Source organism: Pyxicephalus adspersus, chromosome 6 (assembly GCF_032062135.1).
Source record: "Pyxicephalus adspersus chromosome 6, UCB_Pads_2.0, whole genome shotgun sequence".
Taxonomy (NCBI): Eukaryota; Metazoa; Chordata; class Amphibia; order Anura; family Pyxicephalidae; genus Pyxicephalus; species Pyxicephalus adspersus.
The window spans coordinates 18,705,744-18,733,650 of record NC_092863.1 but is presented as its reverse complement, the minus strand read 5'-3'; the positions used below and the strand labels follow the sequence as shown (position 1 = coordinate 18,733,650).

Sequence of the window (27,907 nt, the reverse complement as noted above, 5' to 3'; positions counted from 1 at the left end):
CACTATGCGGTAACAATATCACTACCTCCTGAGAACACCACTGCCTTTCCAATTTGTGGTGCTGGTAAAAAAAAAATGGCAATTGTAATTTAAAATCATATCTTGCGTGGCCATAATCATTTAAATACAAGGCTGGATTTATTTTTCTGCTGCCTAGGCAAACTACAGCCCATTTCTACCCTATGTGATTAGCAATATCAGATACTGGGGCCACACAAGACACTTTAAGGCTGGGGACCAAGATGTTGAAAGAGGCTCTTTGTCCATTGGTACATCCAAAACATATTTCTCGACTTCTAGGACAAACTGCCACCCTACTCTGCAGCAAATTAGTTCTATGCATATCTATTGGCAAAATATAAGAAAAATGTAGGTTCATATTACAATATGTACCGACTGTGTATGAGCAACTATTATTACACTAAATTGTTCATACGGGGGATGAATTTTAAAATGTATTATACTGGGAATTGTGTATGGGAAGCTCTGTTCCACCTTTTGCCAAGCTGGGCCACAGCCAATGTTGCCTCTATAGAAATCTAGATCTGTAGAGGTGTCATGGTGTCATGGTGTAACCAGGTGTAGTCCTAATAGTCAAGCCAAAACAAGACAATGATGCAACCTACCTGATTCCACTAAGGCTGCGTACACACGTCAGATGATTCTCGTCCCATAATCGCCTTGGGGCTATCAGACGAGAATCTGATGTGTGTACAGCGCTTGTCGTTAGGACGACCATCCTGGCAGGTCCACAGATGACGAACGATCATAATGAAAGTAAGGGGGAAGAAAGCGCTCCATTGTTCTCACCCCTTAATTGAGCAGAACGATGCTGTATGTTCAGAGCTCGTTCATACATCGTGCAGTCTTTTGTTGTTGGCAAAGATCGTTGGATCGTTGGAAAGACCACCGAACCATCATGCTACCCATACATTGCCTTTGGATCACAGATGTTAGTTCCCTTCTACTGCTTTTCCACCATTTCAGCCTCTAATCAAGTTAGGCAGAAGATTTTGGGATAGTGTAAAATCCCCAACGAGATCTGATATTCTGATAGATCTGTTAATCTGAAACAATCTAGCATTTATTAAATGCAAAGGTATAGTACCGTTAATTCGTGAATGCAATCAGATAAAAAAAAAACAGGGCGTATGTCACTTACTTCTGGTGTTAAAAAAAAAAAGATTAAAACCACATTAAAAAATAAAATTGTGAAGAAACACTTTCATCCCTTCTAAAGTACAAATCACACAAATGTTGCAAAACAGAAATTAGATTTGTTGCTACCAAGTAATACACATGCACCACAATATATAAATATATCAATAACTATCTGAACCACTTTTAAAGAAACATTTTCTAATATTTAAAAAAAAAATGGAACCCATCCATACCAGCTGAGTCCATATATTCTGGGATTGGTATTTCATACAACTCACCTGAAGACTTTTTGTGCTTTACATTTAGAACTGTACTAAACTAAACTAAACTGTAGAACATTACTCCTAACATTATTATTGGATTACCCTATTTTAGCTTAACCCAAAACTGTACATCTTACATATAGGTTTCCTCACCCTTATTATTAATAGACAGTTTTTATATAGCACCATCATATTACACAGCGCTGTACAAAGTCCATAGTCGTGTCACTAAGTGTCCCTCAAAGGAGCTCACAATCCAATGTCCCTACTATAGTCATATGTCATTATTGTAGTCTAAAGTCAATTTTTTTTGGAGAGAAGCCAATTACGGTAACCACACTGCATGTTTTTGGGAGGAAACCCATGCAGACACGGGGAGAACCTGCAAACTCCATGCAGATAATGTCCTGGCTGAGAATTGAACCTGGCACCCAGCACTGCAAAGGTAAGAGTGCTAACCCCTGAGCCACCATGCTGCCCAACCTTGATAGACATGTTAATCAAACAGGTTGTGGAAGTAGCAGATTAGAAGATCTCGCATTCAGAATTTACTATCACTGTTTAGTAATCTACATTATGGCAACCCTGTGATAATTAATATAGCTCCAAATGTATCCCTTTATAGTATAGGCCTTCTACGTTGTTAAAAGGCCAAATCCACGGTCTGTAACTCTGTCCACTTATCCTAGTAAAAGGTTAATATGTAGCGACAGTCTAACTTCCTTCCTTTAGATCCTTCTTACATCCTGCTGTTTATATTATTTTGATTGTTCTCTGCTGGAACTATAGTACCCAGTACAACCACAGATTTTTTTTTTTTTTTTTTTTTTTTAGGGAGAAGCCAATTAACCTGAAATGTGGGAGGAAACCCACACATGGGGAGAACCTGCAAACTCCATGCAGATAATATCCTGGCTGGGAATTGAACCTGGGACCTAGCGCTGCAAAGGTAAGAGTGCTAACCACTGAGCTACCATGCTGCCCAGCCTTGATAGACACGTTAATCAAACAGGTTGTGGAAGTAGCAGATTAGAAGATCTCACATTCAGAATTTACTGTTTAGTAATCTACATTATGGCAACCCTATGATAATTATTATAGCTCCAAATTTATCCCTCCACGGTCTGTAACTCTGTCCACTTATCCTAGTAAAAGGTTAATATGTAGCGACAATCTAACTTCCTTCCTTTAGATCCTTCTTACATCCTGCTGTTTATATTATTTTGATTGTTCTCTGCTGGAACTATAGTACCCAGTACAACCACAGATTTTCATCTATTTTATTACTTTATCTCTGCCTATATATTGATACTATTTCTACATCTAATAGAAAAGTCTAGATAGCATTTTGCAGCCAGGCAAAAAAAAATATATATTTATATTGTGCATAGCTGTCCATATCTGTAGAACAATGTCCCATACAGTTAGGACAATACTCCTGCTATATAGGTGCACCCTTTTTAATTCTATGGAACCTTATCACACAGACAGCCTGGCACTAGATTTTTTATTACCTGAGCATGGACTTGCTGGAGGGGGTACCCACATTTATGCATCGAGGGGGCTTTTGATCCAGATATATACATGTATTTAAGCTCAACAAAAGTTTTTGTTTAGTTTAACAAAAACTTGTGCTGTACTCTTCTCCTATACAAGATAAATGTATTTGTAAACAGTTACTTAGATTAAAAAAAGCACATGAATGTGGCTAACATCCATACCTGTAACCAGACAGAGTATGTTGAAAGGGGTGTAAATTTAAAGAGTCTTCCCAGTACATAGTAGCTTAGTATCCCACTTAATGTTAGTCTGGGAGCCATAGGGCAAAGAGTCCATGGTTAACATATACTGCTCAAATGATGGAGAACAAACATAAAATAAAGCTTGTATGCCATTTTTAATAAGGTTCTGATGTGCCATCATTTTTGCATATTAGATGCCTTGCTTGATTATAGGTTTGTTAAAAGAAAAAAAAGTATCTTTTTAGTTTTAGTAGCTGCAGAATGGCAACTCATGTTATTAACTGCTATCTTTTTCGGTCACCAATTTACCCAATGTTTAGGTAGCATCTTGATTGTGCACTTCACCTTTGGACACAAATGGACAGAAGGGCAACTAAAAGATTTTACCCCAAGGATAAAATGTAATGAGATATGAACAAATTGCATAAATAAAGCAGTAGAACACTAATCTCACTGTGGGCACACCACAAAAGACTAAAGCTACGTACACACTTCCAATTATTATCGTTGGAAAACGAACGACGAACGATCCTGCACGATATCTATGAACGATCGTATAGCACCGGAACGATAAAAATTGGAAGTGTGTACGCACCTTAAGGCTAGGTACACACGTGCAATTGTACGATAACGGACGAGAATCTGGTGTGTGAGCGAACGTAATGTGAAGGGAAGGGAGAGTGAAGCAGGGTGTCGCTATGTCATTGTCGTCCCCCTCCATGGAGCAGAAATGCATTGTGCAGTTGTTAGTTATTGGAAAGGATTGTGAAAGATCCTTTCCAAGGATAACACAGGTTAACATATAATTTTTATCGGATATAATTTTATGTGGGCATTGTAGTATTTTTGATGCGGATTTCAAATCTATGTTCAGTTTTTCTCTTGCACATTTTTCTCTAGTTTTTGTGATGCAGTTAATCATATCTTGTGTGAAATTTGTTATAAATAGCCCTAACATATTACAACATTTAACAACAGTTTTCTTTTTTTAAGGTTAGAGACCGCACTAACTGCGATTGATTTCATTTGTTATCAGGCCTAGAAATTGTCTTAATGCCAGTTTTTGTTACGTGTGTGGCTCATATATGACGAAAACACAACGTCGCCAAATTACCACAGAACTCAAAGATATACAAATTATATTTCGGCTTTCTACTTGGCGACCAGGATAAATGTTGGGCTCAACATGTCATCTGTAACAGTTGTTACAACGGACTGTGTGACTGGCTAAATCGCCGCAAAGCAGTAATGCCATCTGCAGTCCCAATGGTGCGGAGAGAACTGCGAGACCATTTAATAGACAGCTTTTTTTGCCACATCAACAAAAGTGGATTCTCAGGTAAATCTAAGTACAAAATTGTAATTCCCAACCTCGATTCCGCAATTAGGCCTATTCCCCATGATAATTCATTGCCAGTTCCGGTAGAGACACATGATGGACTTGCTTCTGTAGAAGGTGATCAGAAATGCGCTGGAGTTGCAGCCAGTTACAACCCCAAATCATCTGATCCTGACTTCTTGGCCGATGAAGATTCAGAACCAGAGACCTTTACACAAGCAGAGCTGAATGATCTCGTTCGTGATCTAAATCCCTCCAAAGACAAAGCAGAACCTCCTGCTTCAAGGCTTAAACAAAAGCACTTGCTTGCAAAGGGTGTAACTGTAACTCACTACAGAAAATGAAATCATAACTTGACAACATTCTTCACTAGCGATGGCTCACTGTGCTACTGTCATGATATAAATGAACAGTTTGTCACAAGAGCATATTCAATCAGAATGGTGTAGCTTCACTGATTCCTCTGAAAGCAGTCTTAATGCATAATGGTAATTCCAAACCAACATCTGTGGGGATCTAAAGGTCATTGGCTTGCTGATGGGAATGCAAGGAGGATTCACAAAATATTGCTGTTTCCTATGCCTGTGGGACAGCCGATCTACGGGAGATCATTATGTCAAACATGACTGGCTACCAGGAGATACCTATAAGCCTGGAACAAGCAGTGTCTAGTATCTGCCTCTGGTTGATCCTCATAAAATATTTCTGCCACCTCTCCATATCAAGTTAGGCTTAATGAAGAACCTTGTAAAGGCCATAGGTAAATCAAACTCCATGGTTTTCAGTACCTTGTTGAAAGTTTCCAAACATAAGCACTGCAAAAATGAAGGAAGGGATATTTATAGGGCCACGGATCAAGTCTGTTTTGCAGGATCATGTTTTATATAAAAAAAAAAAAAAAAAAAAAAAAAGAAATCGCTCCCACCAGCTGAGCTAGAAGCTTGGGAAGCTAGGTCAACCACAAGTCCCCTGCATACAAGGAAGGAGTTCAGATTCTGCTTGATTCATAGCAGAAACCGTCTTGTCACATGTAATTAAAAATACATTTCTTGCACTAGCATCTAGAATTATTCCTGGAAAATCTTTGTATGGTGAGTGACGAACAAGAGAATGTTTTCACTAGGACATTCAGTTAATGGAGCACCGCTACCAAGGTTTATGGAATGAAAGTATGATGGCTGACTACTGCTGGATGCTGTACCATGACAATCCGGACAAGGAGTACACAAGAAAATCATACTCTTAGCATTTCTGAAGAAACAATGGTACCTGACTGACACTGTTCAGTAGATCTATACCACAGTGTGCCTTATTTTACTTCACACAGAAGATGTATTTACTTTCACTTCAATTGTTCTTGTGTTTTAGTACAAAATACATGCACGTACAATGTTAACTATAATAGTACTCATAACTTAGGAACTGTACGTGTTAGGAAAAAACAGATTTAGAAAAGTTTGCTGTGGTTTCTGATTATCAAAACTACTTTTTTGTTGACTTGTGAATTTATTGCACGTTTGTACATAGCCTTAGAAAAAGGTTTTAACCTATGCATACTCTTTATGATGTAAAAGGGCACAACATACTGGTGGCTACTTTTATGCTAAACATGTCAAAAGGGAGCTCACTTTACCAGATACTCAATTTCAAAAGAAACATTATTTCCCCCATTTGCCCCTGACAATAGGAAGAGTATGTACACAAATACTGAACAAAAGATTAGATCTAGGATTACACAAAAGATTTAATGATGTTGTGACAGAGAAATGGACACAAGCTGTGCTACTAGGAAAACAAAATCTGCAGCACACCTGAAGCTGATACACAACACCTGACAAAAGGAAAAACAAACATAAAAAGTACATTTAAAACCTCCAAAAAGAATATAGAGTAGGGAAGGTTAAAACCAATTTACTTTTTGTGCCATTTTTGACTTATTAGATTGACTATAACTGTTTGATGTTCTATCCCACTCACTTGATAAATGATCAGAATTATGATTCAAATTACCAAGTGTTTGAAAAATCAATAAAAATTAAACCTCTTTTTTGTGTTGAGGAAGGTTGATCAATGTGTTTTTTTTTCTCTATTGATCGAAAATATTATATGGTGTATGGCAAGTTTAAGTAATGGGAGCAAGTGTCCTCATTGTCCCTGTTCTGGGTAACACTCAATTTGGATTGGATTTTGTGACATTGGTGATCAGTGAATCTAATAGGGACCCCCCCGCCCCAAAAAAAAAAACACACACACACACACACACAAAATGACACACACCTTTTCTTTTAGTTGCTGATAGAGTGAGGCAGGATTATAACTTGTGTGAAGTTTTACTTCTAGATGGGACTCCTTTGCAGAGATTTCCCCTCACTTATTGTTTCAGTGACATTGGTTTCACCAAAGTATGAAAAAAATATCTGTAACAGGGTCACCTTCCTGGACCAGACTCTCCCCTTTAAATTCTGTTTTGCAGGAGATTACGAGAGTCTGATACCAAGTCATATTCAGGAAATTGGACTGGTAACATTTTCATATAAATGTAAATTAGTACATAACTAGTTGTGTTTTGTTATTTATGCCTGAGGCTGTTTAAAGCTGGTTGCACATGTAACCAACCGATTTCATACAAAAGGGGCACAATAGCACAATGAATTACACACAATATAATGCAGTCTAATTTTATTTATTATAAATAATTAGGTGGGTTTTATACAAACATATATAGGGGGCTTGAACAAAAACATAACCATTCCATCCTGTGTAAAGGAGTAGTGGAGATAAAAAAGACAAAAAACAGTGATCAAGTATATAAACATTAAATGCTACCCTTCTTTTTTTGTTAAATAAGTGAAATACCCTCTGCTACCAGTATTCTGGTTCACAGATCATCCTCGGATGATAAACTTATTATAACAAAGCCATTGAAGCAGAATGCTAGTCAACCAGCTTGTGCAATGTTGAAAAAGCACATACCTGAATTGTTTTTATCTGCCAAAAAGATGAACTCACCATTCACATTTGTGTAGATTTTTTTAGTTTAGTGCAAGTGAAACTGCACACAAAATATAATTCTGTGCCATTACAGGTACAGATCTGTATCCTTAAAATAGAATCAAGGCATTGACTATAATAGCACAGATCGTAGAATGCATTATTTATCATGCAGTTGTACATGAACAGAATTGATCCAAAACTGCACAACTGTGATATGGGTCTTTAAGCAGTCCTGGGATTTACAACCCCCTCAAGGATATAGCCCAAAGGCCATCTTACTGGTCAGCTTTACAGCTTCTTGAACAATTATCATCAGAACAATAGGCAAGCTTAGGTGTAGAACAGGATGCAAAGTTTAGCAAAAACAGGGGCTTTACATCAAAAGCTTTGTAGTGTGACAAAAGTGTGTCAATCTCAAGACTGACAGTACAGAATTATAAACCCTTTGGCAGGTAAAATAAGTCACAGTTTTCCTGAAATATCACACGTATGTGTTCTCTTTCTTTCCCAAATGTATCTTCCGGTCTGAAAAGTACCAGTAAATAAATATTTTCACTCCAGTTTAGTTGTATTGCATGCAAGTTGTGCTGGGTCAGGCAGCAAAAACACTGTTCTGTAAGCCGAATGTTTTACCATCAGAACCAGATAAGTCCCTAGAGCACAACTGCCCATTTTCCTGGTTGAATAACATGATGGAAACTCAAATTGTACATCAAAGTTTTTTATTACACTCGAGCAGTTCATCGCTTCTTTTTGCTGTGTCTCAGCATCTTCTTCCTCTTTAGGATCATGTCATAAAGCTTTTCAAGTCCTTGGTGCAAACCTCTGCCATCCACGGCGCTACAGCCCTGAATGTGACTCAAGGTCGATGTGCCAAGTTCATGTACAGCTAATAATTTCTCAACTTCTGTTACCGATGCTGCATCTGCCAAATCCTGCTTGTTGGCAAGGATTAATACTGGCACACCCTGGTTTTCAGAAGTCCTAGTAATTTTGTGTAGTTCCACTTTGGCTTCCTCCATGCGTTCCTTTTCTGAAGAATCAACAACAAATACCATGCCATCAGTCCTTCTAGTATAGGATTTCCATAAAGGTCTAAGTTTCTCCTGGCCACCAACATCCCAGACTTGAAAAGTGATTGCTTTGGAATTCACAACTGGGGCCTTGATTTTTTCCATGTTAAAGCCCTTGGTGGGAACACATTTTACAAACTCCTTGAACTTTAGTCTGTACAGGAGGGAGGTCTTTCCAGCAGAGTCCAACCCTATGACAACCACATGTAGAGTGTGAAATGCGGGAAGAAAGGAGGCGTTCGGTGCAATCTCCGTAAGGTGATTTCCCATGGTTTTTCACTGGCAAACCGAAGGATGTTGAGAACTTTTCAAGATGGTAAGAGAGTTCTTGTTGTCACATAGCAGATATGTCAAGTGGTAAATGCACTCTGGTAGTGTTATCTAAAAATAGAAAAAAAAAACTTAACATCTAGTACAGATAAGGAGATAGAATTAAAAAAATGTCAAATTTTTAATTTAACAGGTAATGGGTTAGTAATTCTGTTGTCACATGATTCAGCCACACTACCAGAAAGAACAGCCAAGTCCACACAGCTTGGTCAGGACAATGCCTGCTAACTGGGGGAAATGAACTCAACACTGATAAGGTCATCTTTCTGCTCTCTTGTCTCTCTCCTCTTAGCAGTACTGCAACAAAACCTGACCAGCCCCCCTGCTGTGCTTGGTTTCCCAATCAGCTTACAGAAGGGGGAAGTCCGACACCTATACTAGTTGTACTAGTAAAGTACTTTTACTTTTTTTTTACCGAATTACTTGAGTATCCGTCATGATGTCTGTTCCTGAACATTTCCTTTTGTGCATTTGAATAGGTCAATGGCATTCCATATTTTATTAAAGAATCATTAATTTGCATTTAATGTATAGGTACCATGCACCTCATTAAAACCTTAGATGCACTGGTTTGGGTTGAAGGTTGTTTATGGCATCCATATACACGTAATATGTAAAGCTGGCCATACCCAATAGCAAAGCAATAGTACATTCTTTCCTGTTGTGATATAAGTAACAGGACAGGGGAGTATAATACCTACTGTATTGTGCAGTGCCTACATGACTGGCATAAGGAAACATGGCACTCAGTGGGCACCAAGTGTGCCACAAATGTATCAAACAGCTTTCTGCAGCCAATAGAAAGTGAAGATTTGAGGTGCAGGTGACAGTACAGGTAAGTACTTATTTACCGGGTAAACTAGTTTTTAACTTTACAGCATAAATATTTACTTTAACATTCACCATAAACTTTATAGTGCAAACATTTCATCCGATTTAGACTTAGGGAGGCTCTTGCCCTACATTTGGAAAATATAAGGAATCACATCTAATTAAAATATGAGTGCGTCAGATTTCAATAACAAAAAGAACCTTTACTCTGCCACTTACTATGGTAAACTTTGTCATGGAAAAACCAGTATTTCTAGCTTAAAGCTTTGGCCATTGTTAGCTCAAGAACTTACAAATGCAAAGCAGCCTGAATCAGGAGAGGAACAATGCGATGTCCTACAGATGCTTGGGTTATGCAAGGCCCTGTACCTTATCTGTACACTGAGAACCAGCAGGGTTTTATGTACACAGTTTATCTGCCTTCTAAATCAAAACACCCCAATCAGCTTTACTAAGAAATAATGATCTTTAATATAAAAGTCATGCAAATGTCTAAATATTTCCATAAACTAATTTTAAAGATACAAATCTAATTTACCAGGGTCATGTGTCTATGAGCACTTTTAGATCATTTCTGGGAAATGAAATTACCACTCGGGTTAAAAAGCCTCATGCAAAGAAATCCTTAATGTATGACAGATGTTCCTAGTACAGTACAGAGGAGCATTTAAAACAGAGCATTTGCACCTCAGCAGGGGAGCCAGACATCCTTCTGTGCACTGGGCGGAGAGTCCTTTAAGGCAACTCAATCAGCATTGAATAGATTAATCTGGATGAAAAGGCCATTTTGTCAGTGAGGCCAGGCATCTTGTCAGAGGCGTTTTAATAAACATTAGTAGGTTTAATGACAATTTAATTAAAAAAAATACATTAACTGGAAATGTGAATTAGATCAGCGTTCTGGAAACCATCAACAGTAGGGTGGCATGTGTGTGTTGTTAAAGTCTACTAAACATGGCATTACTAAAAATCTGCTTTTTAAAAATTATAAAAAATAAAAATAAAGCTGAAATAGATCATCGCGTTGAGGATCGTGGCATGCGAGAATAAGGACGTTAACGGCTGGATACCCGATCGCGAATGCGAATGGGCGTTTCAGATAAACCACCGTGGTTATGCAGCCATTCTTCTTAAAGATCACCAACAGAAAGGGATTGTTCGCACTACTTCGTTTTAAAGACTGATTTGTTTTCCAGGGATTTCAGGTTGACAGATCTTGATTTCTCAACATTTTTACTATGGTGGAACCCTTGAAATCACTTTGGATCCCCTTCTATCATATTCTCCCCAGTTCCTCTTGGCTGGGTGCACTTTTCCGTGAGCATCCGGCTGCTTTTGGGTGGTTACTGAAGAGTTGGGTCCTAACACAGGGGCTGCCACCCGCCTACAATCTCCTACCACCCGGCTGGGTTAAACACTATGTATATATACAATATCCACAGTATATTAGCATGATGCTCATTACTAAGAGCCAGGAAGATCACAGTCTCCTGAACTGTCCGAGAAGTCAGCAACTTCTGGAGGATCCTCAAAAAGTTGAGAAATGCTGATGGAACCAGTTCATGGATCATACCAAAAATCCTATTCTAGGGGGAACCAAACCATTAACATTTTTATTAAAATATATTATATATATTAATTATAAACAATTCTTTCTACTGGCAGCTGTATGATAACATTACAGATGAACTCCCTGGATGGCAGCCAGAGAAATCCCCTGTGCTGGAATGGGACATTTGTGTACTGGAAGAGAACACAGGGAATTTCTCTATAGACATTACATAGATCTATATAGTAGGTGCAGGGCAATGCACAGCTTACATGAGCAGGCCTGCAAAGAAGACACAAGCAGCTCCCCAAACAACTTACCTTCTATGAGGAATAGCCAGCCTAGCAGAATACTGACTACACAAGACATATTAGAGCAGACAACCACCCATGCATGCGCAACACGTATATACTGGCAATAAAATGATAGTTACCTCGTACACATACGCCGTGTCTAATCCGTATGCAACCTCTCCCTTCCTCTACTCCTCCAACTCTGCGCCTCCTCTACAGCTCCCCACGCCTTAGCCTCAGCTGCGTGACGTCACGGGACCAGTCACGCCCCTCCACTTCTGCGCCTCCTCTACAGCTCGCCTTAGCCTCCGTTGCGTGTCGTCACGGGACCAGCCAGCCACGCCCCTCCACTTCTGCGCCTCCTCTAAAGCTCGCCTTAGCCTCCGTTGCGTGGCGTCACGGGACCAGCCACGCCCCTTCTCCCAGGGCGACTCCCGCCTTGTTAACTCTTCAGCACCGGGCTGCTTGTGTGACGTGACGCCTTAGTGACACGTACGGCTCCGGGAATTATATACGAGGAATTATTTATCAATAAACAGAATATAAAGCGTTTGGTTAGAGTATTAGTATGGAAATTAAACATAATGTGCGAGTATGCTGAGGATATTTGCATATTATAAATTTACTTGTTATAGCGCCCCCTTCAGTACAATGAGGGTAGGTGTTTCCTTGGATTTTCCTGAAGGGTCAGGCCAGGCTTTAATATGAGGAAATCTTTTGAATTAAAGTGGAACTAAACTAAAAACAAAAAAAATGACACTAATCTTTAATCTCACGGGTACTTTAATGGCGCTGGTTCTTCCCACCATCCGGTCCCTGGTGTCCTGGAATTCCGCTTTATTCCGGTGCAGAGGAAGCAACGGGGGCTGCCATCTTTGATGTTCACGTCCCATCTTCTTTCTTCGGCACCTAATCTTGCATTGCGCAGGGTGACGTGAAGGGGATAAAAAGGGAGCCGATCTCATTGGGCATGCGTGAGATCGCTATCTCTTTCCCCTAGGAGGAAAAATGCCCCTTCTGCACATGCCCGAGATTAGAGCATGCGCAAAAGGAGCAGCCAGAGCCTCCCTGGATGTGTGACGTAGGTATCCCAGGAGGCTGTGCGCTCCCATTAAAGCTCACCTAAACTCAGAAATTTCATTTTATTTAAAAGGGTAGACAACATTTTTATGTAAGGTAAAAATTCTGTTGTTTTTTTTTTTTAAAAAAAGGGTGCAGCACTGCCCCCTAATTCTCAATCGCCTAGGTGATCAAGAATAAATGGGAGTACAAAGTCTCCTGGTATACCTACCTCACGCATCCCCGAAGCCTCCTGCTCTGTGCGCATGCCCAAGCATCTCATTTTTGTGCATGCACAAAGAGATCGGCAAGTTTTTTTTCCATCCTATGTTACCCGATCTTCTGCCTGGGTTGGGTGATATAGGATGAAGAACCTGTAGGAGGAGATGAAGATGGCGGTGCCAGGAGCGGGACAGATACCGGGACGACGCTGGACCTTATGCAAGATACCCCCAGATGTATGGGACTGCCCTGCGGGATTTAGGGGTAAGTGTATTTTTTTTTTGGTCAGTTTTCAGTTTAATTTTGCCGTGGCAATCAAGGGCGCACTTAGCAGTTGCACTTAAAAAAAACACCAACATATGTACCTTACATAAAAGGGTTGTCTACCCATCTATGTAAAAATGTTGAGTTTAGGTACACTTTACCATTCAGATTTCTTAGGGAACCCCTGCTCTAAATAATATATCCACAGCTCACAGTATATTAGCATGGAGGTCAGTGGGAAGAATGTCACCCTAAGCCTTGGTGTCAGTTAAACACTTTCCATGGTACACATTAAACCTATTTCATTTTTAACTTTCCTGTAATTGTTGGAACAATCTGCTTACTAAAAATGACCTGAACACTAATGATCCGGCTTCCTGGGAGTATTCGTGTTTCCACCCACGCCGCCATGATAATCTGACTGGCTTACTAGACAACACCTAATTATATCACAGGGAACATCTATTTAGGATTCAGGAGTAACTATAAAAAAGTTTTCACCAAGTTTTCTTGTATGAAAACATCAGGGCTCATTTACATCGCAATCATGCAGGTAGTTTTATGCAGAAATGCATGCTTTAGGGAATGCGTTGGTGTGCCCAGTTGCTGTTACTTGTTAATGACACCACAAATGCACCTTACATTACACAAATGCAGGACAAGGCCATACACTGCAGTACACTGCCCCTCACAAATGTGTTACTGTGATTAGCAGCCCATTCAAGACAAAAGGATGCAGAATTTAGCAATCCCTGTATTAAAGTTAAATGTACAAAAATTGTGAGCAGGTATATTCTTTTTTTCCAGGAGAGACAGGTAAGGTCCTATTTGCAGTAAAACAAAACTAACCAGCCTGTTTCTTCTTCATCTTGATTGACCAGGCTAGCATACCATAACTTGTGTCCATCAGGATTCATTCATTTTTGGCAGCCAGCTATGTCAGGATCATACTCTGGGCTGCACGTAGAGGAGATTGCAGCTGGGTAGGTGAGTTTGTTTTATTGCAGAAAGGTCAGACGTCACCTGTCCCTTCTGCACATTACAGGTCCCTTCTGCAATACAGAACTTGCCTTCTCACAATTAAAAAAAATATAAACTCTTTAGAGTTCAAAAAGTTTTCCCTTTAGTATAAAAATAAATATACATCAAAACATGAGAATAATAAAAGAGTAAAAGCAAGAGCTGCTTTACCTAAATTGTATGTTTATAAAATCTCCCTGCACTTGGGTGTAACAAATTAATGCTCTATTATACTGTAATCCTTATATAATACAATTTAGTTTTATAGGTACAGGGATGGTGAGCACAGGAAGATTAATTCTCCAAGACAGTTCTTCTCAGCATAATTATATTATAAAGTTTTTATAGCAGGAAATGTTTAACTACCTCCCAGGGTGTGAGACTGTATAAGGTGGTGTTGGGTAACCCAAGATATATAGGAGATCCCAAATGTGGTCCCTGACATGTTCAGATGGCCACCCGATAGCTTTTAATAGGGTGACATGTCAATGAGGGTGAATGTACCCTGATTGTATTACTATTGTTTTTCGTGATGAATAAAGTTTATTATTCAATCAAAAAGTCGTGTCAATGAAGGTGTTATCACTAAATGCTAACGCGAATTATTCTACAAAGTGCTCTATAGCACTTAATGCTATTACCTGTATGCCCAGCCAAGTGGCTTTCATTCAGGAGACCCATTTCTGCCATGAAGTTTTCAACTCTCATACCATGGAACAACCCCTGACTCTAAGGACCTGATTTATTAAAGCTCTCCCAGGCTGGAGGTTTCCAGGTTTGCTGGATCACCCAGCTTCACTGATGAAAGTGTATTCTCTCCAGCCTTGGAGAACTTTAATAAATCAGGTCCTAAGTCTAGGGGCGTCAGTATTATCATCTCTAAATCTTTACCTTGGTCCTTAAGAGACCTGATGCACAATTATCTGATGATTGGGCACGATTGGCACATGAATGTATACGTTGTAAACATATACTCACCCATAATGTAAATTAAATATATTAATGTAAATTAAATATATTTCTTAGAGACAGTCCTGGACATGGTGGAGGTATTTAGTGAGGGCACAGTCCTCATTGGAAGAGATTTCAATCTAGCAAAGGAACCAAGTAGAGATGTTTCCAAAGGAACATCACATGCAGCATTTTCCACCCTTAAAATATTCAAAAGATTCCTGCATACAAACCAACTGGTTGATATTTGGCAACTTCAATACCCTACTGAACCTTTGCATTAATAATTTGTGTTAATAAGTTTTACTGTTTGGTATGTCATTTCCAAGCACCAATTTGCACAATAACAGCGCAAACACAACTCCATTCAAATGTGCAAAAAATGGTTCACAACTGCTCCCCTTTGGTAGAATGAGAATGGATGGGAGCATGGTTGAAATGGTAAAACTATTACAAATTAATGGCTTGCCTTCATACAATGATCGGTAATCGTGTACAATAATGCACAGGAAACATGGTATGAGCAATTTTCATTACATACATAATTTAGCTCACAATAATTGTAAGGACATTTATATTTTTCTGTGATTCTAATTAACTTTCATTTTTTATCATGTTTTTGCAGCAATCCATTTCCAGAAGGCACTGACATACACTACAAGGCCCTACACAGCCTGATCCTTTCATCTTTTGCAGATAGACAGGACAGACACTTTTTAGGTATGTACGCAATAGATACAACCTACAAAAAACACCATAAAAATGGATATGCAAAAAAGTTTTTTTTTTTTTTTAGAATTTTGTTTACTTAGTATTAGTATTTCAAGGCAAAATGAGGAGTAGGCTGTAGTGCACCTGAACTAGAATAATAAAAAGAATCGGATTCCACTAGCAAATGATTTGGAGTTTGAGGCTAGGTGTGATATAGTCTCTAAGGAGCTCAGGCAGGAAGTGTGCAAAGCAACACAACAGCTACTGGAAGACCTATGTGAGGTCTGTATGCAAAGAAAGCAGTGGTGTAAAACTTAAGCTGCATACACACGTGCAATTATTGTCGTTGGAAAAGATCTTTCACGGGCCTTTCCAACGACTAACGACTGCACGATGTATGAAAGAGTGCTGTACATACAGCACCGTTCTGTTCTATGGAGAGGGGAGGAGGAGAAGGACAGGGCAGCACCCTGCTGCACGCTCTCCCCCTTCCCTTGCATTAGGATCGTTCAACGACCTGCCGGATTCAGATTCTCGTCCGATATCGGCCCTGAGCCGAATATCGGGCGAGAACCATTGGACATGTGTACGTAACTTTAGTTCTGAAAGAGAGACAGTCCCTCAATGTCAGGATCAGCTGGGAGATATGGCACATCGCTTCTGGGAGTCCATGTGACCTCCCACACCATGGTTTGGCGATCATGGTTTGGCAGTGTCTGTTGCTTTTGATATTTGAACCTTGCTTCTGGCATGTGGTAACAGTTGAGGAGCCAATGTACAGCCTACACACTGGCATCTAGGATACATCTGCCACATTGAGGGTTGTTCTCGTTCTGTTTAGATTGGAGGAGAAGCCTAGAAATATGGCCAAAATACTTTAAACAGTAAATGTGTCCCTACCCTCCAGTATACATGGATTTTGAGTTATTTCCCAAAAATATAGTAAAGTATAATTTAGTAAAATATAGCAAAGTGTACCCCCTGGGTGCGACGCAGAGCCTGCAGTAGATTACTTAGGTCAAATGCAAGCCTTAAATGGCCCCTAACAAGCTTATTACTTAAATTTAAAAAAAAAAAAAACAAAAACAAAAACTATTTCAATATTTACAAAAGACAAAACATAGTTTACAATAGTTTAAAAAAGTAGGTACTTTTACTGACTGTCGGTCAGAAAAGAAAAAGTAAAGTAAAAAAAAAAAAAAGTGGCGTTTTCTTTAGAATGCATAAATTTAAGAGGCTTGCAAATTACATGCTGAAAACATTTACAAACTGTTATATGCGTGTTTTTTTTTAATTAAATAAGCTAATTATGTCTTTACTACTTTAATAAAAACTACAGTAATCATGTTACATCAATCGAAGGTCTCCAATCCACCGGCTTTGGATTCACTCCAGTGTGTTATTAAAGGGAAAAACTGTGGTCATTAATAGAACCACATTTACAATTATGTACAAATCTACTCTTTAACAGCCTTTATTGTCCTTTTCTTTTATTTGTAAATTTGACATCCAAAAAAACAACAATACACAATATAAACATATCAAATAAATTATACAGATGACTGTCAATTAGTAAAATACTGTACAAGATAGATAAATGAAACATCTGCTTTATACGGCCTCCTGGAGGTCAACATTTTCCAAAAAATACATTTGCAAGAAAAAGAAGGGGGGGAGGGTATTAGTCTCTTATGGCGATATCAAATAGATATAGCATAATACATAGGGCATACACAATAACTGGATACCGAATATCAAACATTACAGGAAACTAAAAAATAAAAACGTATGGTTATTTTTGACAAGCAATATAATCTGTAGACCAAATAAATTGTTCCCAATAGAACTATGGACGAGTATTTTTGACATTTGCCTGTTTGTCGGATGCTAGGAGATCTTCCGTAGCTCTAATATCATTCTTACTTTATTTAGCCACTGTTTAATAGTCGGTGGCCCTGGTTGTTGTTGGTAGAGACGTGGAGCAGGGCCAGTTCTGATTTATAATGTATAGACACATCTGTTAGCAATTTAATGGTATCTGACACTTTCCCCAAAAAAGACGGTAACAGTGGACAGCTCCAGAATACATGCAACAATGTTCCCTGGGCACTTTGACAGTGCCAACAAAGGGGGCTTGTATCAGGGTACATTTTGGTCAAAACCACCGGCGTTCTGTACCACCTTGTTAGTAACTTAAAGTTAGTTTCCTGATACTGGCTACTGATGCCTTATGTCCAAAATAGAGCAATTGCTCCTTCTGTTGGCCTGAAAAAGATAGCTGCAACCCAGGTGTAGTTCCAGAATAATGAGAAAGCAATACCTGGTAAGAGTAAGATAGAGTTTCTCTCAGTGGTCCCTCAGCTATACACACCTGCTCCAGCCCTGTAAGGGGTCTCTGAAACTGGTGTGGGGCCGGTAATGAACCCAAAAAGTGCCAGAGTTGCAACACTCTCCGGGGACCAAGATCAGGTAAGGAGTGATCATTTTGTAACTGTCTCTCCGGTATCCATCCACTAGAACAGAAAAACTGCCTGGCCCGTTCAGTTCCCAACTGTCTCCAATTACCAAATACAGAGTCTGTAAAGCTAGGCGGGAACGCCGAGTGTCCCAGTAGTAGGAAGGATAGAGGTCAGCTTGAGAGCTAGAGAATAATTTAGTACCACACGCACGATCTCCCCTATAAAAGGATGTCCCCTAGCCTTAGCAGCAGTGCTAGGCGGCACTTTATTGTACTTTTAACATGCAGGAAACCTTAAAAAAAATCAGGCCTCTAGGGAACCCCTGCAATTACTGTATGCAAAGCTAATTATATATTAACATGGTGATCAGTGGGAAGAATGCCTCTTCCATTGTTGGGCATTGGGAAAAATGTCACCCTTAGATAACAAAAAAGTATCATTAGTATTAATTAAACTGACCTGAAAAGTAGAAATTGTTCAAGCAACCCTTAGCAATCTCTGGGGAAACCCTTTTTAAGAAACACTGATTTATAAGATCATTGGCGCCATCTAGTGGCAGTCAGCCGAATTGTACCAAAGTAAAATCCACTATATGTGGCCTGGCCAATAATAGAACAATGAAAGGCAGTTGATGATGGCAGCTCATAATCAATACTGTCCTGGTGAAACTGGGACATTTAGGAGCTGTGTTTGTGTCAGCCCTGACTTTGTATATGTGTGTACCTGCTCTTCAGCTCCCTTCACTTCATTTGTCTTAATTTCTTTTTTTTTTAGTCTCCGTACATGCTAGAATATTGTATCCCAAGACAAACAGTCATGATTCTAATATGTGTACAGTGGTCTCCCAACATGTTTCATAAATCCGTCCTTGCGGACCAATAAATGTCTGAGTAGGGATGACCGCTGTACATTTCTATGGGGAAGATTGCAGTTGGGAGACACTCACTCACCATCACCCCTCTCCTTTCTATAGAACAGAACAAAGCTGTCTGCTGTCTGTCTTGTTCCTTCTCCTTTCACTGAGAACAATCCTGGAAAATTGCTTTTGCGTTGACAGAAATCTAATATTTGTCTGACATCTGTACAAGGCCTAATGAGGACACGGGATGAGGTGTGAAGTGTTGGAAAAGTATATATCATTTCAGAGAAGAGAGGTGTAAATGGGTTTGTAATGTCGATTGTGTGCAAGAAGCCTTTATTATAGTTAAAAGAAAGCCGGTCCTTCAAGAAGTCAAGAAAATAATTTTCCCTGGTGTAAAATTTAATGGATATAAGAAGAAATATATTTTTTTATTTTTACCTATAAAGGATTAACAACAGAACTCATCAGTTAGGCTATCCTACCTAAGACCTAAAACCTGTTTTAATCTCCTCTATAAGATGTACTTTTCTAACATTTATTATCACTCACCAATACCAGTTTACCAAGAGGCTGAAGCATTTGGAATATTCACAAAAATGTTCCAGGAGATGATCTGTAGAAATACATGCAGCAACACATTCTGATGACTGAACATCTTGACATGACCTGGATATATACCATATACTGTGTAATGTTAAGGGCTAAAAATACCAGAATGAAATCTGCGTTGTAGAATATGTAATTTACTGGCCCACAAATATATTATCCTAACAAAAAATTGCCTAACCACATCCCCATCGGTCCCCCAAGGCACAACTCATGACAACCACTGCCAATAACTAATGTAATAACGGCTTGGTGGTTGAATGAAGCACTGGAGACAATTTGAGCTAAATTAGGTCATGTTTACTGAAGCTTGCTGTTGGCTTGGTTTATTTATAAAGTTGTACAGTCATAAGGCTTTTCAGTAATAGTTGCTGTTCAGATTTGGGTTGATTCCATAAGGAGTTGGGACACTCAGAAGTGTTGGTCTTTATGGGACTTCAGCCTAATTTTTCTCTTTGGTAGGGGGCAATCAAAAAGGTGGGCAAAGTTTTAGTTTGTTTCCTGAAAGCAGACACAGCCTGAAAAGACTGTGTTCTGTCAGCATGCTGCAAAAGAAGATTTGCTTTTTATGTGTAGTGATCACCCCTGTAAGGGTGATCGCTTCATACCGAGGTTCTTTCTAGTATTGAGAAACTCACAAAGGCTCACAAGAATCCTTTTTTATTTTATTGTAACTCATTACATATGGAGAGGTTAGGGTAGCAAAGTATAAAAAAAAAACAGCAGTTCACATCCAGAAGCATTCAGACTATCAACACTGACAGCTGACGTTTAGCACTCTTGCCATAATGTCCACATCATGAAGTATGAGAGATTTGTTTCTCCTATGGAATGGTTTTCTCCTGTGAATTAAGGTCTCCAAATTCAGCACCAATGACATCCTGTCCAAAATATTTCTCTTCAGGGCCAAGTCCTTGACCACTGGGATTCCAGCTCATCCCCTCATTGATCCAGTCTGCATGCCCCCTAATCTAGCCAGGCCTCAGGGCAACAGGATTAACCTGTCCTAATCCTTTTAGCTTTTTCATCCATGGTGTTATAGACCCAAAAAGTAATGTTCCAAGCCAAAGATTGGCTGCTACCTTGCTAAGGTTGGACTCCCCTCCCCACACCCTGCGACTGAAGGTAGCCAACCATCACTCCCACTCCATTTCACAATGACCTAAGATTAACCTCTAAACCCTTAAATTGACCTCAGTACAACAAAAGTGTGCTACATGTGTGTTATCAATGGTTTCTCTGCAGATGTCAGGTATACCCCTCTGCTAAATCAGATATAGAGCTCCCCATTTAGCTGGAAGCATTCAATTTGTGGATTTCAGGGCTAATGGTCTTGTTCTCAAGTGAGATTCTAAGACCTTTGCAGGGGGACCACTGCTTTCAAACAGGGAACAAGACATCTTCTCTGCCCCATGCTGGCAGTGGACAGATATTTAAACCCTGAAAGGTTCTGGCTGTTTGCTGAAGACTTTCTGAAGGATTGTAGAAATGTATGTCATTAAACAACTTTTACTTTGATGTATCTGGAATATAATTAGCTATAATTTTATACATGTATACTTATATATTATACTATGTATAATAAAACATATATAGTTGTAGCTTACAATCTACACCACTAGATGTCCTGTTTTTGTCCTGTACAGCGAGTATGGTTTTGATTTTGCCACCTAAGACATGCCATCAAACAGAGAAATATGAGAATATTAAAAAATGGATCCAAACAAGGAGAGCATCCTGAATAGAAAAGACATAGGCCTAGCAGATACAGTGTCAGAAATGGAGGGAGATCTTAAAATAAATAGAAATATTAAGAAAAGTAAGAGTCTAGGGACTATTATTCATCCATTTTTGCTACTGCCTTTAGTTCAAAGTTTTTCTTGGAAAAAAAAAACTACTGCCCCCCTCAGAACAAACCAGGCAACCAAGTTGGTATCCCCAGATAGATGTTCCCAAATATTGTTCAAGGGATTGTATTTAAATTGCTATGTTGTATTATTTTCTCCATGCTTCCTGTGTTATATATTTAACTATGTTGTATTGAGCCTACATTGTTTATAATCTTGTTTTTGTATACTGTATACTATATTTGTATATGTTAAAATTCCATAAACACAAACTGATCCATAAATTTGTAGATAAATAAAATAGGAAAAAAAACACAAGTGAAATACTTTATCCTTAGTACTTATTTTTCCAGATGATTATTCTGGGAATCCAGACAGCAAAAAAAAAGGCTTCAGTAATATGACAGCACTCAGCTCATCAAAGATACATAAGCATGGTACAGTTGCAGTGTTACATTCTCCTTGCCTTTACACCTAAAAGCCTTACGTACTTTACACAAAGTTCTTAAAAGTTTTCTCAGAACCCCATACTAGTGCGTTTCCTTAAAATATTGCTCACATAACAATGTAAATATTGTTTGCTTTCAAAACCAGAAGTGGAATTTTCTGTAATTTTCTGCTATGTATCTAGCGTGCTGTGTGTTTGCTACCTTTTCTATTCTCTGTATGCTCCATCTGAATAGTTTAGTGCTGTATATGCTCTTTAGGTATTGTTATTGATGTAGCTGATAAAATCAAATTCAGCCAAATTACAGGTAATTCCTTTTGGTTAAAAAAAAAACTACAAAAAATATATCTTATCATAGTTCTTATGCAGAAATAATTAGTAATAGAATGTTTTAGGGGATCATGAAATGCTCATTTTTAATGTCATGCAGATTACAACTCTTTGCATATTTTTAGTTACACTTCTAAAAGGAGACTGTTAATTTTTTGTGTAACAATCATTTTTTTCACAGTTGTAAAAATAACATGGGGGACCCACAAACCCTCAATTGAAAGATTTGTTTCTTTCCGCCACTGTTCCCATTATTCCCTGTTTTTTTAAAGGAACAGAATGTTCCTATGACAATTTGAGCCATGTCAGTAGTGCCTTGGGAACTGGTAGGGATGTGGTTAAACTCTATGGGCTAAATATTTAAATATTGGTCCTACCATTCAAGTGAATAGGAGAGGTTGAGAACCATTTTTGCAGCACCACACAGCACAGTTCCTAAAAGCAACATGCAACTTTGCTTGCACACTTGTAGTTTGAGGATTTGAACTTCCACAATAACGTGAAATATTGATTATCCACAGTGCAGTTTGCTGCAATTCAAAGAACTTTCCTGGGTCTTAGCTAAAACAAATGCTAGTAACACAGGTGCTGTGTATGTGATGTGTGTTTGGTTCTGTGTGTTGTGTATGCTAGGCATTCTTTCTGTATTGTGTGTACACCAGATGTGTGCTGTTTGTGCACATTGTTGTATATTCTCCAGAATGTTCCAGAGTCTGTAGACAGCAATGAGAGCTTTATCATGACTTAAAGGGGAACTACTGAAAAAGAAAGATCAGGCAGGTCTTTATTGCAGAACACGAGATGTCCTTTCTGCAATAAAACATCCTTACCTGCCTATATGTTGTCATGTCTTGGATTTGCTGGGTACTTCTGTGTATGCACGGGTGTTACATCAACCCAGCGCGGCCAATGAAGATGGCTGCAGATTGGGACACACAAAAGAGAAGAGGAGGAAGGTGGCAACACCTGAAACAGAGACCAGGTAGGTACATCACCTGTTCCTTCTGCAAAAAATGGACCTGCCTGGTCCCATTTTTTTTAATTTTTAGCTTCAGTTGCACATTAAGGAAAGGGAATAAACCATCTAGATTGTAGAAACATATTACTTTATCCAGTTAGTAAACTGCTGATTGAACAAGCACCCTCATTATGAGGACCAGACTGTCTATACTTTTAAGAATTGCCTAAATAGCAAATATAAAAGGTTATTACATAATTGCTTTTCATTTATGCCTAAACCATCAACAGTACAGTAAAGGTATAAGATTACTTAGAATTATTTATATGTATATTTGGATTCATTACTTCAAAATAAAAATGAATTATTTATGTAACTCTTTCTTGTTTTGTCTTGGTATCACCTAACACAGCCTACCTCTTGGTGAGGGTTGATGATTGTATCCGGTTGCTTGGACACTTGCATTGTTATGTCAATCACAAGGATCCTGGGAGATCAGCCTGTGGCAGGGGAGGTGGGAGCCGCTCATACTAATGATCTGTGAACTCATTCCATTACACATTGACTACCAGGCTTCATTCTGATGATTAACCAGCTTCTCAAAGTAATTATCAGAAAAATGTGTGCGGAAACTTCCTCCTAGATAGAAACTAGGATATCAAATTGTTTTTTATATATTGCAGCACAGATAAAGCTTTAAGCAATAACTTCTATTTGGCATCTTCTTGTTTGATAGTTGTTATGTTATTTTGTACAGGACTCTGAACACCATGTCCGCTTATCACTGGGAAGCAAGGCGTAAACAGCATGTACTGGACCAGAGAAGAGCTAACCTTGAGAATATGGTAAGTGATTCATCTTTATCATAGTTTGTTTTTTTTAAGTCATGTCATGTTTTTATGTGGATATACATCACAAATTAAAGTTAATAAAATAATAAAAATATGACCCCAGTTGTCAAACATAAACTTTGTGCCCCTATCAAAATGTAATTGGTAAAATTGGATATTCATATTCCTAATTTAGTAACGAGACCCAATATATAAGCAATGTGAGTATCAAAAATAGCTATTTATTTATTTTTTATTGTACAGTATAAATCGAGGGCTACTTACTGCTTTTTTCAGAAAGCATGTGGTAAAATTGTCCTCCATTCATATTTTGCCAGGGTTTTTATTTTCTGTGGTATCCATGTCAAATAGATTAAACTTGCTCAAAGACTAAATGATGTATTTAATACATGCAGCTCATTGGTGACTGTAGAGGGTCCCCTCATAAGCAGTATGTAATATGTTAGATGATAAGAGACTTTATGTGCATTCTCCCAGTAAATTGGGGCTGATTTGTTAAAGCACTTCATGGAGGATACACTTTAATCAGTGAAGCTGGGTGATCCAGTAAACCTGGAATGGAATTGGTCCCGGATTCAAAACATTTGCTAACAAATAGCAAATGACTTTGAACTAATTGTTTCCAGGTTTGCTGGTTCACCCAGCTTCACTGATAAAAAAGTTTATCCCCTCCAGCCCTGGAGAGCTTTATTAAATCAGGCCCTTTGTGTGCATGGGATATCTGAACTCGGAATTGGAACTCAAAAAGTTAAATTTCTGAGTTCTGATCCGAGGTTGGAATATCTTCAACCCGAGTTGAAACGGATTCCGAATGGAAAAATCTAATCATTAAATAGGATCAATTTAGTAGAAAGTACAGCCATAGAATTTAAAAGGTAGCAGTTACATACAAATGTTTATGCATAATCATTATTCACAATAAATACAGATTGTGATCCCTTCAGTTGTTTTCCCTTTGAAAAACTTTATTTTCTGAAATTATTTTAATGAATTGGTAAAGGGTAGAACTGCTTTCAAGGAAGTGCTTTCCAAGAAGTGGCTGCAGTTCTAGTCCAGAAATTCCTATACATCAATGGTGGGGGATGATTCGTTAACATAGGCTCAGTTTTATCTACTGGTGAAGATGGGGCAAAACCAACTTGCACTAAGCAGTTCAAAAAATACAAGGAGTGTCGTGTGCAAGTTGTAGATATTCATGTAATGTTTCCCAAAGCTGTTTTTTTACTGAGATCACTTTCCAGAGAAAAGATGTATTCCATGGACAGAGGTTCCAAATAGGTGAAACCAGGGAAACCTTTCAAAGGAGCCTCTTTGTCTTCCCTGAAAAAGCAGATCTTATCTGCGAAACGTGTTGGGACTACATGGTTCTAACACATCTATAATGGGTCATCCTCTGATGAACTGTATTCAACTACAAATTACTGACTTATGTTACTGTACTTGCATCAATATACAATGTTACTGCATGTAGTACATTTGACATTGTTTGTATTTGCTTTGACTTGCTGCAGGAAGAAAACTTTTTCTTTTCTCATTCTATTTTTAATATATACTAGAGGACATCTCTAGTAGCACAACTAAAAACATTTGGGGCAATACAGATTATCTTGCATATTACTCAGTATAAGTTGTATACTAAAGAGGAAGATACACAAGTTATAATTTTATATATACACAGCTACTCTACACGTGACCAAATAGGCACACGTGGCTATTTCCTATAATTGAATGTCTTATATATGTATCAAATATATCTCTTCTATTGAATAATGACAAATGTTTGCATTTTACAGAAAAGTAATACTGTGCAGCCTCCTGCTCATTCCTCCAAGCAGATAAAGAATACTAAGGAAAAAAAGACTGTTTCAGGTATGGCGAAAATGCATACTGGCGCCAATATATGTTGCAGCACAATATAAAGGGCAAGTTTCAGAAAAGATTTAGACAATCTTTTTTTTTTTTTTTTACAGACAAGCACTGTAAGCACTGTAACCAAGGAACATACAATCCAATATCCAACTCTGATGATGATTATTCAGCAAAAACGAAAAATAGATACAATGTAAGTGGAACTGCATAGTCCTTATAACATGTAAGTTTATTAGATATAAACTGTATAATTCTACAATAGATGTACTACCCACATCTTGGTGGTAAATTACATTTACATTATACAAATACATTTCAAATTAAGATGCACTAAATGTAATGAAGTAAAGAGAAGACACAGCAGCCTTCAGGGCAAGATATATAAATATCTCTATAGAGGGGTGCTTTCCTAAGTCCACATTGACTTTCATTTTAAACATTTATAAAAGCCCATACAACTTTTCCACACGTTTTTAAGCATTTTTAAAGACATTTTAAACCAATATATGTGTCAAAGAAGAGTTAGAATAGGGTAAAATGCCTCCCCAATGCCCCCAAAACATTTTTGAGCATTTATGAATGTTTTTAGGTGTTTATGGCCATTTGGGAAGCATTTTCTACAGGTTGCATTTTCTTTACAGCTCATCAAGAAAATACTGTGGTGTGGACTGGCCCATTGGAATGAATAGGAATTTTAAACATGGGCATTTAAAGGCCCAGGAAAAGCACTGGGGAAACAGTTTGTGTAGACTAAACCTAATAATAAACATTAAGAGTTTGCAAAAGAAATTGTGATTTACTGGGCTTAATTATATTTATATTTAAAGCTCCAATATAATGTTTGTTTTTTTTTGTTGTAGTCTGTGCAGTATAACCAGCAGTGGTGAATACTGAAGACATTTTTCAGAAGAATGAAACTCTGTCTAAATATGTCTATCCTGTCTAAATGTCTATCCTGTCAATAAATATATACCTGCTTACCATTACTGACTTTTTTGCACAGTTATTGTAGTAAAGGATTTATTGCACCTGCTAAGATCTTACTTACTTTATATTAAATCTAAAACCAATCACTAAACTGTATATAACCCTAACATGTTATTCTTATCTTAAAATGTGTTTCCTTTCCTAAATATGTAGCTTTATTGAAAACATTTGCAATGAACCTACTATTAATATCTCTATTTAGACACTTCCTGTAATGCGGTGAAAACTGCCTTCCAGTTTTGCTTCTGAATCTCCACACCATCGCCATTCTTTAAATACAAGCACTTAGCAACAGGATACTGCACAGTCATAGTAAAACCATTGTTAGGACAGTCCAAAGAACTGAGCTTTTTGTAGAATGACCGCATGCTGATAGAAAGTGTCTAAAAGAAGTTACAGAACAGCAGTACTAAGATACAAAAAAAAGGAAGCAACAATAAAAAATAAATCTACAATACTTTACATTGCTGTAGACTGGTTAGTCCTATAGCAGCTCAATACCTTGGAAATTTCCTAATATTTTTCCCAAAATGGTGATATTAAGAATCTTAGCTTGTAAAGTCAGTACTGTAACAAGGTGGAAGTATTTGGACTACAAGTCTCAGGAAGGATTAAAGAACAGCATAAAAACACTCAAGCACTGCTTAATTAAAATTTAGTACTTATCTTTATACGTGTGTTCAGTTTTCCATGTTTTTTTTATTTAATTTGCTAAAAACAATTACCTATTAGGTGGCTCTCTGGTGCTAGCACCAGAAAGCCCCACCATTTCTGCTATAATTACCATGTAATGCAAACCCAAATGTTTTATAATTGCTTAGTAACAAAATCCTTTGTGTAGATATTTATAATATTCATACCAGACCTCTCTATGAGTACAACACAACT

General features: G+C 38.2%; 2 protein-coding genes across 3 annotated transcripts; one reads left to right on the top strand and one right to left on the bottom strand.

Annotated features, from left to right (window-relative positions):
* Positions 1-7,171: 7,171 nt before the first annotated feature.
* Positions 7,172-11,831, bottom strand: ARL4D (ARF like GTPase 4D). Its single transcript, XM_072414842.1, has 2 exons — positions 11,716-11,831; positions 7,172-8,953 (listed from the first exon to the last, which is right to left on the bottom strand). Exon 2 carries the CDS (start codon positions 8,840-8,842, stop codon positions 8,240-8,242), a length of 603 nt encoding a protein of 200 aa, XP_072270943.1. The 5' UTR covers positions 8,843-8,953; positions 11,716-11,831; the 3' UTR covers positions 7,172-8,239.
* Positions 11,832-23,932: 12,101 nt separating this feature from the next.
* On the top strand, positions 23,933-27,018 carry CCDC200 (coiled-coil domain containing 200). 2 transcript variants are annotated; one of them, XM_072414843.1, is made up of 4 exons: positions 23,933-24,157; positions 25,957-26,032; positions 26,134-26,225; positions 26,893-27,018. In XM_072414843.1, the coding sequence occupies exons 1-4, from the start codon at positions 24,083-24,085 to the stop codon at positions 26,917-26,919; spliced, it is 270 nt and encodes an 89-aa protein (XP_072270944.1). In that variant the 5' UTR covers positions 23,933-24,082; the 3' UTR covers positions 26,920-27,018. The 2 variants fall into 2 exon arrangements, with proteins under 2 accessions (XP_072270944.1, XP_072270945.1); XM_072414844.1 differs by having other exon boundaries at positions 26,134-26,255.
* Positions 27,019-27,907: the final 889 nt, after the last annotated feature.

Coding starts and splice junctions, on each gene's coding strand:
- ARL4D (XM_072414842.1), bottom strand. CDS start 8,842: ATGGGAAATCACCTTACGGAGATTGCACCGAACGCCTCCTTTCTTCCC.
- CCDC200 (XM_072414843.1), top strand. CDS start 24,083: ATGTCCGCTTATCACTGGGAAGCAAGGCGTAAACAGCATGTACTGGAC. Junction 24,158..25,956: donor GAGCTAACCTTGAGAATATG/GTAAGTGATTCA, acceptor TGCATTTTACAG/AAAAGTAATACTGTGCAGCC. Junction 26,226..26,892: donor AAACGAAAAATAGATACAAT/GTAAGTGGAACT, acceptor TTTTTGTTGTAG/TCTGTGCAGTATAACCAGCA.